Source organism: Scomber scombrus, chromosome 3 (genome assembly GCF_963691925.1).
Source record: "Scomber scombrus chromosome 3, fScoSco1.1, whole genome shotgun sequence".
Classification (NCBI taxonomy): domain Eukaryota; kingdom Metazoa; phylum Chordata; class Actinopteri; order Scombriformes; family Scombridae; genus Scomber; species Scomber scombrus.
Window position 1 is genome coordinate 21,945,445 of NC_084972.1, and position 21,660 is coordinate 21,967,104.

Genomic DNA, 21,660 nt, shown 5'->3' on the forward strand with positions numbered 1-21,660 from the left:
CAATCATCTCAGGATCTAAGACATCACTAATGTTTCCACTGCTGAAGAACAAAACCCAACAATAAAAGAGCCGGAGAATAAAACCAGACGGTCCATCTGGTATCAGGGTTGGGGTACAGTGGGCTTGAAAGGAATAGGTTGGCACCACCCCCCTGGGAGGGGTTAGCTAGCTGCCTGGCTGCTCTGGGCCAATATTAAATGCTCCCACATGCTGGAGGGAGAGCCAGGGAGAAACCTTTGACAGAAACACACACATACAAGTAGTGTTTCAGCGTCTCTGCGAGGCCATTAAGCATTTATGCTTACTATCAGTGAGTGAGGCAGATTGCTGCCTCTGCTCATATATGAATGATGTATTTTCCTCAGGGCGCATTCACAACCTCCAGCTAAAACCACACACACACACACACACACACACACACACACACACACACACACACACACACACACACACACACACACACACACACACACACACACACACACACACACACACACAGGTTTACTTAAGTCACTTTTGGGGTATTTACACAGACTTACATTCACTTACTGGAGACGTATCTTAACTCTAACCATAATCATTACTTGCCTATACCTAACCCTTATTCTAACCTTAACCACTGACCCAAAAATCAGTGTTTTACTGATTGGGGACATGGTTTTTGTCCCCAGTTGTGCAAGCTGTCCTAATGTTGGTCCCTGAAAGTGACTTAAGTCATACCCTCACACATACCCCACACACACCAAACCACCATGTGCTCTCTATCCTCCTCCCCGTTCAAATCCTCCCATCTCTGTATCCTCTTATCGTCGTGCTGCCTGACTGTTTTCATCTACCTTTCCCTCCTCACCTTACTCTCGACCTCTTCTACCCCTTCAGTTTGATTTTGTTTCTCTCAACTGCTTCTTTTTACCCTCAGAACATTTTCTTTAAGTCAGTTGTCACCTTAAATAAATGATCTGTTGTACCTAAAGAAAGCTTCTTGTAGATGTTCTTCTGCTCTAGTCTTTCCACTGAATGTTTCACCTTTGGTATTTGTACCAAGGAGAAGGAAAAAAAAAGTTGTGAATCTGTAACTTTAAGTACTAATACATTTTGAATACAGAAATGGCATATTACTTCTCATACCAACAAAAAGTAGAATTGTAATTCAAAATGCACACATCCTCAATTAAATACAGTACAAAGGAAAGCACAAGTCAACTCTACAACAAGCTGAAAGAGATTTGCAGCGATTAGAGGATCTACCTTGCTAGTAGAAAAATGTTGAAAATAAAAGTTTAATGTGATTACTCTAGGAGTGCACAGAAATTAAAACTTTATTGCTTCTAGTATCTGACATCCACTGCTACACATTTCCCATTAAGAGTTTTCAATGGAAGTTAAAGAAACAACACTTTTAATCATCTGCAGAAAGTGTTGCCTATCTGTTACATAACTGTGAGGAAAAAACACAAAAATAGATAGTGAGCGTAAATCACTATCAGATGGGTGTTAGGACGGTAAAATATAAATGATAATGGTTACATATGAAAAACTGAAGCAATTAGTCAGCCTAAATTATAAAGTTTGGTTTACAGAAAGCAGAGCTTCAAATGTTTATCTCTACTCTTAAACAGTAATTGTCAGAATCCATCACTAATCACATCAATGAAACTGAAAAAAAATTAAAAAAGGAAATGTTTACTAAGAAGCAGACCTTCAGATCTTAACTGGTTGCTGTTCTTTCTGTTTGTGTTCAATGATCTATTTTTAGTCCTACAGGCTCTGGTTTGGTCTGGCTTCAAACTGTGTCTGGCCTTCACCAGTCACTGAAGCACTCACACTGAGAATGGAGCCTAACTGAATACAGCCAGCATGCTGTGGGGATGTGCATATGTGTGTGTGTGTGTGCGTGTGTGTTTTTATATATATATATATATATATATATATATATATATATATATATATATATATATATATATATATTTATATATATATATATATATATATATATATATAAAGATATTCAAAATGAGACATAAAAACTGTCTTCTCTTTTGGGGACAGAAATAGGAAGTTCTTGTTTAAATTCAGTTAACCAGTTAAGTCACATCTCTTCATGAGCATCATGGTCATGAGTGTCAGCAACATGAGTTGATAAACAATAAGGCAAAAATATTACTTTCTATTTCAATAAAATTGCTTACACACTACTGTTCCTCTCACCCAAAAACTGTGCCAGTATCAAAATGAAAGCACAAATGTTTGTCTCAGTTGAATTTAGTTAGCAGTTTGCTAGTACACTGGTGTGTGTATGTGTATGATGCATGTTTGAGGGTCACTTCACCCAAATTGCAAAGAAATACTTTTCTCAACTCACCCTTAGTAGGGTGTAGTCCCTTTCAGTCAGATATTTGAGCTTCACAGTAAAGACTGATGTATGTGCAGAGTTTGACAGGTTTCTCTGTGCTCACCTTAAATCAGAGTTTAAGGTGTGAACTTACGAACATGGTTTGTGACATCTCTATTTTAGAGCCAATTTTCGTTTAGTGTGCAACTTACGTGATGTGGAACTTAAAGCCACCAGTGCACACACACTGAAAATGGACTTCAGAGGGAAGTAGGTGACTTATTGTGCCCAGCATTTAAATTTTTGAAATGAAATATATTTGCTAATTAGATTATTTGTTTTAAATGAAGGAGAAAGTGTAGATGTAATTTTGTGGAAAAACTGTCAGACACAAATTATTAGTCAAACCATAGTGGTGTCATGTCTTCAAGCATGTCTGGAGGAGATCTTTAAAAGTTGTGTTTGCTGCTCTAGTTGTATCATGTGCACTGTGCTTTCTGCTGCCCCAATACAATAGAGGTGTGTGTGAATAGCCTCAATGTTTCCTACCATCTGTAGAGAATAAACTGCAAATGGAATAAACTAATCTTACTATACTAAGTGAATACAATCAGAGTACAGTAAAGTCTGTAGGCCAGTCTAATGTGGTACCACGCAGCATGGAAGAGGTTGTTCTTTTGTAATCATTTTGTGTCTGTGTTGCTGAAACCATCTCTGACCTGCAGGTTGAAAAGTAAAGGAAGCTTTTGTTCTGAGCTGTGCGAGTGGGCGGCAGCACAGCCAAAGAACGGTACATGCTGTTTGCCATTAAAGATTAGCACAACTCCTGCTTACCTGAGTGAGAATATCCAGTTGACCTATAATGTGTTCCAGCGTGCTGGCTAGACCAGGGGGTGCCCCTCCATCTGAGGCGTGGGACTGTGCTTGAACTTGGGTCGAGCCCTGGGTCTGTGTCTGGTGGGTGGAGGAGGAACTGATGCTGGGGTCTCTGCAGGTTTGGGGATGAGTCGCTCTGCTGTGGCTGGCACTGCGACTATAGCTCTGAGTGGGGACAGCAGTCTGGGAGTCCTGTCTGTTATAAAGGCCGGTCGGTTCAGAGGCCTAAAAACATAAAAAGACATAACAAGCATTTCAAAACTTAGATGGTGCCTCACAAGCTTCATACACAATATGGTAGCAACAGGAGGACTTCTCATTTGTGGAGGGGTCATCATGATATAGTTTAATAACTATGTGTTCCTGTACTTTTGATGTTATATAAGTGTACAGTCAAAGAAGAAATAGAAAATGGAAATGAAACTAGAGCCCGACTGATAAATTGGTCAGCCAGTATTCTTCAGACAATATTGGCCGATCACAGATATAACAGTATTGGAGTATTGTTGAGCAATATGTGCTTTTTTTCCCCTTCTAAAGTTATATAGGCAGGATTTTCTATACATCTGATCCTTTTTCTTAATTCAAGTTTAATATATATATATATATATATATATATATATTTTTAAATTGGTAGTTATTTAATAATTATAAACTTCCCAGTGAAGTTTACTGTTTCAGTACATAGATGTCATTTTATAAAATCAAATCTATTGTAAGACCATATATTATCATGCCTTTATTACATATCTTTGTCACAAGTGTTTGATAGCCACATTTGAGGGATTATTCATTGATGTGATTATTTAGGGGGGGGGAAAGGCTATTTCCAGCATTAAAAATAATATTCATATACAAAGCCAAAGAAATACATTTTGCCAAATTATTATGTGTGTGCAGATATATCCAAAATGACACATTATTACAGAAGCATATGATATATAAAGAGATTCTGAGAAGCTGGGTCTGGTTTAAATAGATTTTGACAGTCAATATATGAAAATTCACTCGTCATAGTGTTCTTTTTATCAACTAACTGACTAGTTCAACTAACGAGACATCTTCATTTGTCTTATATTTTGCTTTACAATGTAACAACACAGTCATAACTTCAAACTTGCACATGTAAACCAATCAACATTGAATGAGTTTTATTTCAGTAAAGAAGTCGGTAACAATGACTTCAGATGGAATAAAAAAGAGGGAAACTGTTGACTCTCTCTTTCTCACACACATCGCTAGTCAGTCTGTCTGTGATAGGATTAATTCAATGAGACATAAACACAAGAAGGTCAGTGACCACGTCTCGCCATCACCATGTTTTTGACTAAACACAACACACACATCTCTAGTGTTTCTTTTTTTGTCTTGTTTTTCTGTCTTTCTTTGCTGCCGGTGTTTCAGGACAACATCTTTTCTTCATCTCAGCATGGGAGAAAACAACAGTTTTTCTCGTCACCACGCAACATGAAATCTATTCACACTCTGCTAAACATGTTCAAACCTGCACTGTCAAATAGGGTTTTTCCATTAGCCTGGGTCGGTCCACTTTAGCCGGTGGCGAGCCATGCTGCTGCAGTCCTGCTTGCTGGCAGGACCAACTGTGGCGAACCTGTGACGACCCCCCTTTTCCCCTTCAAACAAGGGGTGTGTTGCAGACTCAACATGTAAGTCTGTGCTGGAGATCAGAGAGAAAGCTGTCTTTTCAAGTATCTGTGCGTTCAGCTCTCAGTGCTTCTTACTGAATATCTATGGTCTGAAGTTTAATTTCTCTCCTACTTTCAGATAGGTTTATATTTTACTGTTTACTGATTGCTTTCAGATGTATTGGAGTTGTGTTAAGTTACTGCTGATGAAAACCCAATTTTCTTGTTTTTGCAGCTTCATATATAAAACGCTTTTAAATGACAACATTTTTCGACTCTTTTGGTGAAGAATTATAGGGAATTAAATATGTTCAAAACCAGATTAGTGGAGCTTTGTAAGTGGCGTTATTCGACTCAACAAGATATTTGGAGCAAATTTTTCAGTTAGAAATAATTCTTGGAGGAAAAGTAAAAGCGTAAACAGCCACACTGAGTTTGAGAAAGTTCTGTAGATAACAGACTCTTAGAATTTTCTGCAAACCAGCACACCTCCAACAGGTAAACAACTTATTTTACCTCAACGTTCTGCGTAATAGAAAACACTGGCAGCTTGCCAGCTCGACTAAAGTGCTCCCGGCATGGCTGTTTTCTAAATGAAGCCAGATGAGCTAAACCGTCAGCTGTAGGTAACACATTCTGCCTCAATGAAATGGGCTGTACACGTACAGTGGGCTGTGACATGTCCCTGTGTGCTGACATATTCTTTAAAATGTGACTATTTACATAATAACAACAGTCTTTATCTAATAAATTATACAGTGTGGCAAATTTCAGCCAGTAACAAATAACAAAATAATATAACATTCTTTGGGTTTAGTGAAGCTAGCTCTGCAAGAGAGCCTAATATGTGAAAATGAGAATCTACAGCGAGAATCAATTGCATGCTGGGAGAAGACAAACTCAATGACCTTTAACATTTTTGCCACCGACGAGGTTCATTACTCAACGAGATCTTGAATTCAACTTTCCAAATTTGACTGTGTAGTGGAGGCACAGTGTGTTCAGGTCTTGATAGAGTAAATACAGCTTTGATGCTCTGCAAATAAGAATGGCCATTATCATCAGTGAACAATACTGTATATTGCTGTTCATAAAAGGTCAAACAAGAATGAGTCTTAGACAACTGAGTCGACAGGACATTGTATAATTTTGTTTTAAATTTTGGAGCAGAACTTGAGTCACAATATCAGAATAAGGTATGGTAGTTATTTTACAGAAGCTTCAGGTCAACAGCTCTCCATTGTAACTATCTTGAGAATCTGATAAATCATTAAAACACAGTATCAGTAGGTTTCCTTATTTTGTCTTTCACTATGGTGCTTGATTCTCTGTGACTCTGATGAACCACTCTGATCTTCTGTTGCTGGCTGTACAAAGAAGCAGTGAGAGAGAGAGAGCGAGAGAGAGAGAGAGAGAGATAGAAGAGATAAGAGGGCCGTTCTGCTGAGCCTACAAGCTCCACCAAGACTGGATTAACTTTTGTTGAGTGTACGACTTACAGCTTTGTATTAAAACAACTGCTTAAACACACACAGACACAAAGCACTGGTCCCACATGAACATGGACATGGACATGCTCATACAGAAAAGCAGAGGCAAACATGGACTTCATATTCACTTGGTGACACACACACACACACACACACACACACACACACACACACACACACACACACACACACACACACACACACACACACACACACACACACACACACACACACGCCTAAAAAGTTGAAAAAGCACCACATGGACAAAGGCCACTGCTTGGAAATGATACAAAAAATAAGACGTTTGGATTTTTTTTTTTTTTTTAAACAAAATATTTTCAAATACAGCTGTAACAATTGGTAAATTCATCATCATTTTTTCCTGTTTCCTTTTAGACTGAATATGAATAATACAAATTTAAGACATTTTATGACATTTTGAAAATCATTTTTGATTGGCATTTTGGAAAAACTTGTTTGTGTATACTAAATAAATCAAATCGATTAATCGACAAATACATTATTAAATAATTAGTTACCCTATTTTCAAATGACAGCTGTAGCATTTTTTCATGAACAGTTTGTTTTAAAAAGTTTTTTCTCTTCTACACAGTACAAATCCACATGTTGGTATATTTTTTCTTTGTCTGCTCAACAATCAAACTGAAGACAAATCAGACTAAATTATGTTATTATAACAATACCACACTGTTTGTCTCCCAGATTAGTCATGAAAAAGCAGACCCTACTGTTTCCACTTGTCATTTGTAATCAAGCAGTAAAATGGTTTTATACAGTGTACCATTGTACCATTCATTTACCTCGTAACATAGCATCCTTTGCAATGTGACTTGTGTACATTTCATTGTTGATGCTGAGACAATATATTGTTCTGCAAACTCAACACATCCTGTACTGCTGCAGCCTCATGTAGGGCCAGGGAAAACCCTAATATGCAAAAGTGTACACACGCGTACGTGCACGTAAACACAATACACACAGTAACTACCCTCCTAATGAATCACCTGGAGTGGAAAAACCAACAGTGGAAAATTTCCTGAGGCCCAAATTAAACTCTTAGTCTGACATAGCCAGCCATCAATACACCCTGCAAGCTGCATGCAAAACCATTCATCACACTACACACGCGAGCAAATAAACACATATTCACGCACAGAGTAATTCCCCCTACTGAAATTTTCTGAGAATAAAAGGAAAAAGTGAAAAGAAGTGAGACATGTATAAGAAGAGACAGATTTGAATCCTTAGCGGGGTGTGACTACTTGATACAACGGACACTGAAACCTGAAAAATCCTTGCAACTACAGCTACAACTCTCGCAGTACAGCACAGAGGCAGCACAGAGACACTTTGACTTGTCAGACACAGGTGTAACTCATAACGTTAATGATGGCTGCATTCCTTTTAGGTGCCAAAGCTCTGCTGTCATGCATTCTGCATGCTGGCACACTTTAACTTTAAACAAATGATCATTAAGGTTATTAGTTACACCTGTGCTCCGATAAGTAAAAAAATCTCTGCCATTAGAAACATTTACTGAGGACAGTGTGAGTCAGGAAATAAGAATCACCTACTCTGCTCCAGGATTTATAATCTTATAATGTAAATATTGGTAAGTAACACTAAGCATATCAAAATCACAGTACACACAGTCACAGTAACAGTGGCGAGAGAGCATGGGAAGTCAAGGAGAGAAAGTAATGTAGCAGCAACTATGATAATTAACATGATCTTAAAATGCTTTACCAATTAAAGTTTGGTACATTTGATCACCTGTAGGTAATTATTGTTAATTGTGTGAGCTGGCAAAACAATAAAAAAGGAATTCTTGGCTGTTGTCTTGATGATAAACATATTTCATGGCAAACATTTTGACATGTCACAGTAGAAAAAGCACAGATGTAAATAATAAAATTAGTGATGGCTGAGTTCCATTTAGTTGCTTAAGAGCCATCGTTAAAATTATTACTAACACCTGTGTTTTTCCTACCAATTATGAGTCAGAATTTTTTTGAAAACACTTTTCCCTGGTGAATGTCTGTTTGGTGGCTTTTTCAACAAGCTGAACTGCAAGACAAAATGTGTTCATGTTGGTATGTTTTGATGATGTGGAAAAAGGCTTTTTATTCACTACCATATTAAAAGGAAGAAGGTTATCATGCCTCATATACTTTAATTTAACAATTGGATATTGGTTATTTTATATATTTTAATATATTTTAATGGACATCTGAAATGTTGTTTGTATTTAAGGCCATGGGCAAAAGATCCTTGCTTTAAGTGTTTTGCAAAATAAATGGCGAGCAAAGTTTTTTGCTGATCCAAAATCCAAACATCATGATACAATCTGTACTGTGAGTTTAGTGATCCATTGCATCCCTACAGTGTCTGTACATTTTATTCAAATATGATTTTGTGGAATCAGAAACACCACCGTGTATAATTTCTGATGTTTGAAAAATAAAAAGTGAGTTGTGTCTTTATGCACATATGTTCATAAAAGACCAGCAGAGAGGAGAATCTTCTCTGTGCAGGTGATGTTCTCATGTCAATAACAGGTAGTTGTTGAGAGTAAATGACAAACCTTTAGTTACACTCTATCATTGTTTTAAGCTCAAAAGCTCCGAAATGTAAAGCAGTCTGTCCTGCAAATTCATGATGCTTATGTTAGCTCAAACTGCCACAGTGCAGATCTGTCAACAGCAGCATTAGGGGTTGTCAGTTCAATGTCAAAACAAGACGTGACTTACCAGGAGCGTGTCATTATTACTTTCATAATACACCAACTCAGCAGCTGTTAATTGTAACATCCCTTTAATGTCATATTTATATTGGACTGCTAATTAAAACTCAAGCATATTACTAAAGTAATATGTTGATAAATGTGAGTTAAATGGTCATATATTATCTTAATTACTTTGTAAACCACAAAATGATCTCAATTTAAATTATGATTGCAGCAGTGGCGGCTGGTAAATGCGGGGCGCTGGGGCGCCACCCCCTCCAAATATCTAGAGAAAATCTACTTAAACATAGTAAATATAAATTAATTAGATAATGCTAAATAATTATGAAATACAAAGTATTTGCTTGTAAAATGCACCTGTTAGTCTCTCAGCACCTGTCAGCATTCATTATAAATCGATTCCAAATGGTATTTTATTCATTTCTATATGTACTTGTGCGGGGCACCAGCCTTTTCCACTACACAGTTCCAGCACGACTCGGCTCGACTCGCCTCGGTTTTTTTTCCGTTTCCAGTAGGGATAGTACCTGGTACCTGGTACTTTTTTAGTACCTGCTCTGGTGAGGTTTCAAGCGAGCCGAGCCGATACTAAATGTGACGTCAACAGACTGCCGGCCACTGATTGGTCAGAGGAGTTGTTGCTGGAAGAGTCATGAGCCGTCCCACACAAGATATTTCATTATTAAAATAAGAAGTTAAATAAGTTAGCAGTGTATAGTGCTTAATGTGCCATCTATTGTCCTGTTTAGGTATTGCAACAACTAACAGATTACAGTGAAATCAGGACTGAAGACACAATAACTAAAATATACATGGTGGTGTCTCTTTTTAAGCATATTACCTTATTGATAACTCTGCTTTAACTGCTGGTTACTTTAGGTGACGTGAGTGAAATAATCATTTTATCATATCTAATTATAATTTTTTATTCCTCTCTCTGTGGGTCTGAGATACCATACTGGGACAAACCAGGGAACATTATAGTGATGTTTTTAGATTGATTTTCCTTTCTTATTTTAATTTTTTTGCTGCGGTATGAGTGGTGCTACGGTTTGTTTGACACTAACCCTAGGACCACCAACTATCAAACTGCGCCCCCCCAAATCTTTTCAGTTTTCCTACTAAATTCCCTTATCCATATAAAGATATATGACAATTACAATACAAAACTACAATATGGACCTAGGAGGAGGAAGCTATCTGACACTAACTGTTGCTATTTAACAGGCCTAAGAGTCTAAATTGACCGTTTAAGGATAATGTATGTGTTTTACTTTAAATTGATGCAAATCATCCAGACCCACCTTCCAAATTTACATTGCTCCTAACACAGATGGCATTGCTGAGGATAATACTGTGAGATTTGTCCTTCTGCTATAGTAGAAATCTTTTTTCTAAGTATAATGTATGTGTTTTACTTCACATTCATGCAAATCATCCAGACCCACCTTCTGATTTAAATTACTCCAAACACAGATGGCATTGCTGGGGATTATACTGTGAGATTTGTCCTTCTGCTATAGGAGAAATCTTTTTCTGTCTTACATTTTTAGTGTTAAAAAACCCTTTGCAGTCCTGAATTGTTCCCAAGCAAGACAGGACTGGATCATACCTTTCTTGCCATCTGAGGCTTTGATTGACAGGGAGAAGATATGTGTGTGTGTGTGTGTGTGTGTGTGTGTGTGTGTGTGTGTGTGTGTGTGTGTGTGTGTGTGTGTGTGTATGTGTGTGTGTCACAATATAACCATAATATGTAGACAAATCATTTCACCAGCTGCTGATATCTCAGTTAATTACAGTGAAGCAAACAGTTGACCAACTGCGAGTGATGCTTTTTGATGAATGAAGCCTGTGATGTGAGTCAGCTCTGACTTATGCTTTTAGATTAGACTATATTTCACAGAATCAACAAGCCAGGGTATTTTTCATTCAACCTTTTTAATAAAGCTACTTACTCAACTCCTCACTCTCATTTACAATCTCTCTCTGACCCTTTCTCTCACTCTTTTTTATCACCTCTTACAACATTTCTTTCTCCCTGCTATTCTTTTGTCTGCCTCCATTTTCTTCCTCTTTTTGCCAGTTTCTCCTGATCCCTATATCTCTTTCGATCTCTCTCCATCTTCATGGGATGAACAGGTGTCTGTAATGGCTCTCAATTTTTCTCTTTTAATTATTGTCATGATACTGCTTCCCCATCTTGTTTTTCTCCAGTGCAGTGTTTTCTGGGTAGCTCACGTGCTCACCCTGTTTTCCCACTCTCCTACCTTTCACTCTCCCTCTCTCTGCTCCTCACTGATGCTCTTTCGCTCCACTAGACCATTAGGCTGTCTTTAACTCATTGCTGTCTTGTCTTCAACGCTCCCTTGTCACTCTCCTCTGATTAAAGACTCAACAAGATGGGGAAACAATAATATCACAGATTCAATTTAAGACCTCAGAGTATTGCACTGGGGACTACCATTCTAAAATGATGCACACACGCAACCACAAACACATATTTTAGGAATGGTAGTCCCCAGTGCAATACTCTGAGGTCTTAAATGAATCTGTGCTATATTGTTTCCCCATCTTGTTGAGTCTTTAATCGAGGAGAGTGACCGCAAAGTTTTCTCAGCTATAGCGTAGTTACAGCGCCTTATCCACTCCTGTCGATGAATGAAATAATGATGAAGTTCATACAGCTACTGCAGTCTCAGATCCCCCTCCCCACTGTCTAATCCACATCCTAAAGCTGAGCTGAACAGTACAGTGGTGTGTGTGTGTGTGTGTGTGTTGAGCTGTGAAGGGAAGCCTGCTGTGAGTGTGCAGCTCGTCTGTCTGCACACGTGAATGAGAGAAAGACCCAGATGTGAAGCTAGAGACAGGAAGGGCGGATGTGATCAGAGAGTTGATCTGCCTGTCAGCAATGGTTGGCACTCACGCACATACAGACACATCGATGCATCTATTCTCACACACTGAAACAGCAGCAAATAAAGATTTGCTCAGCTGTGTTGAGCGGAGAGACAGCCTGACTGAACCATACACATTCTCAGTCTTTAGCTGGAGAGACCTCATTTTAAAGCTGGCTTATTGTGTTTAACAAATAGGCCTACATGTTCCTGGTATAGTGCCCATCGCTGGCAAATTATCATGGAGCTTCGTATCCAAGTACATTAAAGGATCAGCATATAAAATTAGCTTCTTATGAATTCCTTGTGGATTTGATTCTGAGAGGGCAGTGGCCATGGGTGGCCTCTGCCTCTGTATGAATAAACACAGCATTACTGTCTCATTAGTCAATTTCTTCCTGGAGAAATGAATTATAACCCAAGGCAGAATTGTGTAATACTGGATGTTTGGCATAGCAAGAAGAGATGGTTTTAACACCTAGGTCACATAAGACGATTTAGACACAGACTAGAGTGCTGAAGTGCTGCCCCCCCAAGCCTCTCTACCAAAAGCCAGATCTGCTAATTATCTCAGAGATTCTTTAATTTATCTTTTGGAAAAGCTTAAAACATTTACTGAGGAGGTTCTCTGTCCATATTCTGAGCTTAATGGGTATGTAGCACAATAATCTGAAAGTAGTTTTTAATTATTTTATTGACATGAAAATGTCAATAAAATAACAGAAATATAGTGAATTTACGTGTTTAATGTAAAAAAAAAACTGTGCAACTAGCATTACACTGAATATGATCTTAAATTAATTATAATGATGCAATTATAAACCCAATTACCTAACAACAGTAGTTTCAATTTTTTTAAAAGGTAGATCAAATGTTTGTTGGTGGCATTAAATATTGATTAAATATACAAGACTTCATGTAAACATGTTATTATGTGTAGTTAAACTCAATTCATAACAGTACAATTCTATAATTTTAACATTAACTGTATTATAGTAGGGTCAGTACATTTTCAAAATGTCATTGTTTTTATAGGTGGATATATCCTTATTAATCATTAAAAAGCAAAAAATATATATACAAGATTGAGATAGCTATTTTCTGTTATTTTACAATATTTTATTCGGGCCCCAGCTCCTGTTTTTTTCCTATTTTCTTTTCTGACAGTGCAGGATACTGACTGGGGAAAAAATAGTAACATGGCACTTTAGAGATAAAACACTGATGACCTTGTTAGCATACAAATGCAGGATATCCCACAAGTCTTTGCTACAGTAGTACTGTGAAAACCTCAAGGGAGCTGTTGCCGTTTAATGCTGTTCTGGACAAACAGGAAAATATTTTTAAGATACATATTCCACATGTTGCTTGGTAATTGACTGAGATAATGCCCATCAAATTATTTTTAGTGTGACCTATTTTTCTAACCAGATATAGGACACACTATTCTTTTAATCTGAAGTACCTCAAATCTTCACAAAAATGTTATGCACATGATGACAAATATAAGCATTAAAGGTGACATAACATGCTATGTTTCTTTTCTTTTTTGGAGGGGTATTTTAATTTATATTAGTTTTTGAAAAGTCTGACACATAGCATACAGATATGATTGTTTTCAGGATATAGTAACACACAATGCATTTTAGCTTTTGGTGATTTATATACTGTTATAATGTCAGATGTCTATGTTAAACATGGTCGTATACCCAAACTTTCGACTGCTACTGTATGTAAAATACTATGTGTAAGTAGTACTGCTGTAACAACTTCACTTAGGTACTGTGCAAAATTAGCCATTTTCTGCTACTTCTTTGAGTGCATGTAAAAGCCTGCCCTTTATTTGCTTGGCTGAGAGTGGTTCGTCCTAGTTTTGAGCCATGAGTACATAAATTGTACATGTTTGAGATATGGTTTGGTATTGTTTTTTCAAATTATTTGGGTTTTTCGACAAGTAAGTCTGAATTAATAGGATTACAGTTTTATGATATGATATTTTATGATAAGTGTAACACATACAACAATCTTGAGTGTAAACACGCTGATAATATTCACATTTTCTGCATCTCTTTAATTATCTTGCAGTCTGGCTTTTGGATATATGAGTGGCAGTGGTGTTCACGGCTGCTTTCAGAAAGAACATCCTGTTTACTGTATTCTCCCTCTCTGAAAATAAGTCAATTTATAACAGCACATTAGATCCACTTTTCCTGCGTTAGAGCACCTCTCTGTTTTTTTCTCTCCCTTTAAACACATACAGCCTTTGAATACTCTTTCCAAGAGAGAAGAAAAATGAATACATTTAAGCAAGCTGGTGACATTTTTCTCCTCTCTGCTTCCTCCCAGGCGACACGTGTGAAACTTGCAGCAGTTTATGATAGATGAAAGGGGCTGTATTAATAATAAATTATAAATGGCTAAATTATAAATGAGGAAAATCTAGTAAGTTGGCACTTCCAAGTGCAGCTACTAGCATTACTTTGACTGCTACAACTTGCAGATGACAATTCATAAAAGGGGATGAAAGAAATGCAGGAACTTACTTAGACTGAGGTTAATGTGTGTATGTGTGTGTGTGTGTATGTGTGTGTGTGTGTGTGTGTGTGTGTGTGTGTGTGTAGAGATACTCTAAATGTGCATAAATATTCATCATAAATATTATAACATTTGTAGATTATGATTAGCAGTCAAAATATGTATTTGTAGGAAAACTTAACTAGTGTGTGAAGTAAAGTAAAACACATATTTTCTATTTCTTGTTTCAATTAATGCTGAACTGATCCCTTTGGATATGGTGCCTGCTGCTGAATAAGAAGCTTTGATGGTAACAGCTGATACAAACCACAACAAGGGTGGCTCCATAAAGTTCCTACAGTCAACGTCCTACATTCCTACATCAAAGGTAAAAAAACTAAAAGATGCTGCTCCACCAGGTCAGGTTCTGTCTTTTTTTTCTCCAATCTAATATTTTGACACGAAGCTGTAGTAATTTTAATTCATGCAATGTTTATCACATCCACAGTGTAAATCATATTCACAAAACAAACCAGATGGTTAAAGCCCCCCCCCCCCCCCCCCCCGTAGCAGTCATCTTTATTGCTTTTGTTTGTGTTCCCGACACTTCGTAAAATTCTTAAAAACATTCTCTGATAATCCAGAGGATTGTTGTTGTTGTTGTTCAAGGCAGCAGCCATACCTCATCAGTCACCAGCGTCATTAGTAAATGTGTTGATTATGTCATGACTGAGAAAAAGACTCCAGAGTGCCATGAAGTCTGCCAAAAATAACTATAGGCAACAGATTGAGGAGCACCTTAGCAATAACACAAACCCGTACCACATGTGGCAAATCACAGACTACAGAACCAAAACCAGCTGTGTGCCAAAATCTGACACCACTCTGCCAAATGAGCTCAACACTTTCTATGCACACTTTGAGGACAACAACCCAGACCCTCTCTGCAGGGCCATAACAGCCTGTAGTAAACAAAAAATCCTTGGCAGGTGACTGGATGAACCATCACTGTCTATCACTGGTTGGTATGAACCACTGGTGATTCATACACAGCGCATAACTTCAAACCTGGAAAGATGAATTCTCGCATGTTGTCGTGATGTGGTGATTTCAGAAATCCAGCTGCCTCCCTGGAGGATACAATCTCCACATTCATTCACCTTGCACTGACCCACCTTGACAAATCAAACAACTGTTCGAATGCTGTTCTTTGATTTTAGTACAGGATTCAACCCCATCACCGCACAGCATAGCCTTGGATAATGGAGGATTTCTGACCTCTGCTTTATAATCTGTGTTTACTACACTGATAACGCTACCTACATGAGTTGAGCTAATCTGACCAGACAACAACCAACAAGTTATTCAGCTGCCAAAACACAGATTGAAATTATTTGGTTCACAGGGTAAAAATCAAATACATGTACCATCAATTAAGTGTACATCTTGTCCATACATGCTTTTTAGAGGATAAAGAGCCCACACGAACACCAGAGTCAAACTAAATTGCACTACTTTTCTTAATCAAGCAAATGTAAAGTATTGCTTTTCCATTACTGCTGAAAAACCATATGTCAATGAATGGGTTCAATAGGGTTATACAAGAACAGTAGTTCTCAGAAGAAGATAATACATTTCATACATTGCACTAATCATGTCTCTTCACATGGTCCAGCTGCCCATTTTCAAATCACCCTTTGAGGCAAGTCTGTAATAACGCCTGTCGAGTGGGAGAGCTATTAAAATCCATTTACCACCCTGTATCACAGCAGCAAGAGACAGTCATAGAAGAAAAAAAGCCCCGAAGGGTCTGTAGATGGCATTAGGAAAACAGGTGTTAAAAGGATATTGAAAGCCATGCGCCTACATTGTTCAAGTTGATGTGAAGCAGATGTTAGAAATAATTGCCCTCACACAGCGGCGGCTGCTTAAACACTTGGTTCAGAATACTTTTTGCCATCATTGGGCCTAAGATGACTGTTAAAGCTTTTAAGAAAGGTGTGGGAAAAAAACAATCTATAGACCAACATCTAAATCAACTGTCTGCCATTGTTGAGTTGCTAAGGTAACGTTTTCTGGGAAATGTACCTAATTCTTTGGTAAATGTTCAGTGTAATCATTCTAACTACATATAACTGCATCCATATAGCATCAACAAAAAGTGAATCCTGAAAGATTGATGTGACTTGAGAACTGCAGTACATCAAAAGAAATATACATTTTCTCCTTACAATTGTTACCTTACATTTCTTATCTGCATCAATTCTGTTAATCTTTTATATGTCTTTTCAAAAGTCTTAGAATTTAAAGTTCGAGTATTATGACATTATTTTCACCTGTGAGATACATTTGCTTATTATTAGTACTGCGGTTATCAGTACCTTACATCAGTACAATCAATAAGAGAAAGGAGAGAAAGAGAGGTTTTGTGTATGTGTGTGTGTGTGTGTGAGGACCTTGGCTGTGCCCTTGTTGATGTAAGTAACACTATTGCAGTCAAAGGGTTGAAATCCAAACCATTCCCTGAGGTTCCCCAGCCAGCCTATGACTCCTTGTCCCCTTTGTGTGTGAGTATGCAAGAGAGACATCTGACAAGGTCTTTTAATATTTAAACATCACTAATGCACTGCTATCTTTCTTTGTTTGTTTCTGATCAATTCACTTTGGGTCAACTCTTTCAGCTCTTCTGCCTTCAGTGGTGTTGAAGGTAGGCAAGCAGAAGGCACACACTGACTTTCCTTAGCTTTGTGTAAGATAAGCTAAAGTAAGAGAGAACAATGAAAAAAAAGTGTTGTAATTCACAATATAGGACTGCACGTTAATTAATATTTTGAGCAGAGAAAACCTCTGAACCAACATGGATGACAAAACTTAAAAGTTTGTAGAGGGATGGTAATTTGCATCATTTACATTTACATTACTGTGAAAACTGTGCAACTCCATTTGCTGGCGAGGTGATTCGATGATCAAAATATTCGCAATGCTACTGAATGGAGATTGTGGCGAAACAGTTTTGCACTAGTGCTGCAATGATTAGTCGTTTGATTGATTAGTGGATGGACAGAAAATTAACTGTTGACTATTTTTATAATCAAATGGCCACTGGATTTAAACCCACTGACCAGCTGGAGCCCTTCTGTGTGGAGTATGCATGTTCTCCCCTGTGCCTGTGTGGGTTCTCTCCAGGTACTTCAGCTTCCTCCCACAGACAAAAAACATGCAGGTTGGGTTAATTGGTGATTCTAAATTGCCCGTAGGTGTGAATGTGAGTGTGAATGGTTGTCTGTCTCTACACGTTAGCCCTGTGACTGACCGGCAACCTGTCAAGGGTGTACCCTGCCTCTCGCCCAATGTCAGCTGCAACTGGCTTGAGCTCCCCTGCGACCCTCTAGAGGATAAGCGGGAAAGAAACGGAATGATTGAATGAATTAATAAATTAATAAATGAATGAATGAATAAATAACCCCACTCAAGTAATTTTTTAAGCAAAAATACCAAACATTCGCTGGTTCAAGACCAGGATTTGACTGTACTTTTACTGTAAATGTAAAGATGTTACAGTAGGTTTTGGACAGTCAGTTGGACAAAATGAGACATTTGAGGAAGTCACTTTGGAGTCAGGATGTTGTGATGGGTGTTTTTCACCTTTTTATTGTATTTCATTTTATAATTCAATAATTCACATATTAATCATGAAAATAATCCGTAGATTAATCCATAATAAAAATTAATATTAGTTCAAGTCCTAGTTTGAAGTCTAACTTTCAATATTCTTGATTCAGTTTCAATAGTTAATTAAAGCCGCAAGCGGCGATGGCGGGCCCTCGCTCACCCATGCCACCGCGGGGCCTGAGGCATGGCAGGGCTGTGGCGTGAAGCAGAAAGTGAGAAAAAACCTGGAAGGAGGCCAAAAATGCAATGTTTCGTTCATCCAGTAGGGGGCAGTCACAGGTAGTTACACATATGGTCTGGTGTGGTCTGGTGTTTTCAGGGCGGCCACTCATCAGTCATGTGAAGTTTGGAGTGAATTGGACAAAGCATGAAGGAGTTATGAGAGGTTGATGGTTCATCCACCAGGGGGCAGTAGAGTGTAACAAAACACAAGCGGTTGCGTTCAGGGTGGGACAGTGATTACACATGTGAAGTTTTGTGGAAATCGCACAATGATGATGTAAAATATGGCACTTCCTGTTTCCACTAGGGGGCGACACGAGTGAGATCGCCTATGAGCGAATGGAGACGTTGAGGTCGGCACCCTGGACCTGTGTACCAATTTTCATGATGATACGAGTTCAATAAAGCCATCAAAAAGCCAAACGTATTTTCATGGCGAGGAATTGATGGTCGCCGCGTCGCAACACGGACGCCATAATGTAGCTTCACCAACTGGTTCTGAATGAAGTTGATGGGGCAAAGTATGTAATTTTAATGAATCTTAGTTAACTTCCTGTTACCACCGGGGGGGCGCTATGAGTTACGTGGGAAGTTAATATATTGGGACGTTCAGGGCGGAGCCATCATCAACTCCAGCAAGTTTGAAGTTGATTGGATGAAGTATGTGGGCGTGAGAGCCACTAGTATGTACATGGCGAGCACGCCAAAGTTAGTTGAGCCCTGGCAGACACGCCCTTTGACCTACGGATGCGCAGAGCACAACTTAAGCTCAGCTAGGTCTGGAGATGTTGCGTACCTAATTTGAACTTGATCGGGCGAACGCTGTGGGAGGAGTTCATTTTAGGCGGGAAAAATCAAAACCAAAATGGCCGACTTCCTGTTGGGTTGAGGTCATGAGGTCAAGAGGCTTTTTTGCATATGTGGGTATAATACATATGTGTACCGAATTTTGTGAGCATAGGACAAAGTTAGCAAAATTCCCTATGGGCATTTTTGGACTTTGTAGGGGGCGCTATTCCGCCATTCTGCATCGACCATGTGCGACCACCCAAAAATATCGAATTTCAGATGAGGCCGGACGTCCGTGCAAAAGTATAAGCATTTTCGCATTTGGGAAAGGGGCGAAATTGGGGCAAGAAATGTCGGAAGAATAATAATAATAATAATAATAATAATAATAATAATAATAATAATAATAATAATAATAATAATAATAATAATAATAATAATAATAATAATAATAATAATAAACATTACAATTTCAATAGGGCTTTCGCCAGGCGACTTGCAGTCGCCGCTCGGGGCCTAATAATAATAATAATAATAATAATAAACATTACAATTTCAATATAGCATTTTTCCCCGGGGGTCTTCCATACCACATGATTACTTGATTACTTGATTACTTTGGGGTCACTTGCACTTTGGGGTCACTTGCACGTTGGGGCATGAACGAATTTCAATAGGGCTTTCGCCAGGCGACTTGCAGTCGCCGCTCGGGCCCTAATAATAAACATTACAATTTCAATAGGGCTTTCGCCAGGCGACTTGCAGTCGCCGCTCGGGCCCTAATTATTAACTGCAATGAGTTTGCGCTGCAGCATCTGTATTAAGATGACAAGCAGACCTGATGCGGTTTCAGCTTAAAGCCACAGTTTGGACATTTTGCAAATTTTTATGTGGACTTTTGAAAGTCAAAATCACTTGTAAGCTAATGTCCACTCATTTTATGATATCACTTCCTTATAACTCTTTATTTTTAGGAAATCCGAGTTTAACGATAATAATAACACACTGGACGACATGAACATCAGCCCTTACATTATGAGTTATCAAATCGCTGCCAAGGATGAGATGAGGAGGAAACACATTTGCTCAAACCTGTTAATTTAAACAATGTACTAAGGAGGACAATTGTTTCTACTTTCATTTTTTATGAAGATTGTTTATGTTTAAGACAGATGAGTAAACAATATGTACAGGCTGTCTCAGAGAGCTATTCAAAGATTAACAGTGAGGGCAGAAAATGAAAAATCCATCACTAATTTATCTACTTCCACTGTTTCTATTAATTTACAGGACATCAGCCTGAACTCTAGCTAGCTACAGTAGCTACTGCCTGCCTCTAACACTGAATACTCAATACAACATTTTATAAGTAGTTTAAAAAAAAACAAAACTATATGTACATTCTTTTATATTTGTGAAGTTATTAGAATGGATCCACAGAAGGTGGTTGTTTAACAGGAAATTAACTACACTTTCTTCTTGGATAATGCACACACAGCAGTCAGAAAGGGTGTGGCTGAATCAGTGCAAGTCAAGACTCCTTTTGAAAACAGAGAATGAACTTCTATTAGGTTAAAGTCACAGAAATGGAGGAGATGCCGCCACAAAATGGGCTTAAAAGGCTGGAGGGCTTGATTCACATCTAAATATGTTTTACCATTGACTTTGGCATTTATTGATATTATCAAAACTTCTGAGATATCATATAAAGTAAAACTGGACGAATGAGAATAGCACAGTGTCAAATGTACTGTAATGACAATACAAATAATATCATTCATGTGTTCTTGGTTCTTTATCAGGAGCCTTCCATCATAATACCCAACACCTGAACTACCAATACAGTATATGTGCTTGGGCTGGAAAATTAATCGAAATTTTATTGAAAATATCAATATGACCTACTGCAATTTTCATATCAAAGGAAGTGTAATATTTGTTTGAGGTGAAATATGTGTCAAAACACCATTTAAAATCAAGTACTGTTGTGCTGCAGCGATTGTCCACGCCTACACGTTATATTCTACAGAATATTATATCCCACAAACATCACTCCATAAATATTATATTTTGTTTTTCAATGAGAATAATTATGTAAATATTTTAATTCCCTGTAATAGTGTTAATCATATTCAAATTACAATATGATTCAAAATAATTGCAAAAAGATTTTTTTTTTTTTTTTTTTACTTATTCAGCCCCAGTATGTGCCATACCTATTTAATGTTGAAGATACAAGATGCTCAAATATGATTGTATGGGACAACAGCAAAAAACAACCCATGATCATGAGGAATTCTGGAAATGCCATATGAGGAGTAAGTCAGCCCAATGTGCACAGGCAGTATTGCCTTCTTTTAGTTTGTCAGTGTGTCAGTTCATAAAACACAATTATCACTGTAAGTTGTAGCTTTAAAACATCTAGCAGAAAACCATTAGTTCATCACTGTATTGTTT

The 21,660-nt window shown here is 37.9% G+C and overlaps 1 protein-coding gene across 1 annotated transcript in view; it reads right to left on the bottom strand.

Annotated features, from left to right (window-relative positions):
• The window catches only part of poc1a (POC1 centriolar protein A), a 45,339-nt gene that overhangs the window by 9,469 nt on the left and 14,210 nt on the right, over positions 1–21,660 (bottom strand). Inside the window, exon 11 of the mRNA XM_062445379.1 lies at positions 3,168–3,434. Within this exon, the coding sequence (XP_062301363.1) occupies positions 3,168–3,434 (267 nt within the window). The remainder of the gene's footprint in view (positions 1–3,167; positions 3,435–21,660) is intronic.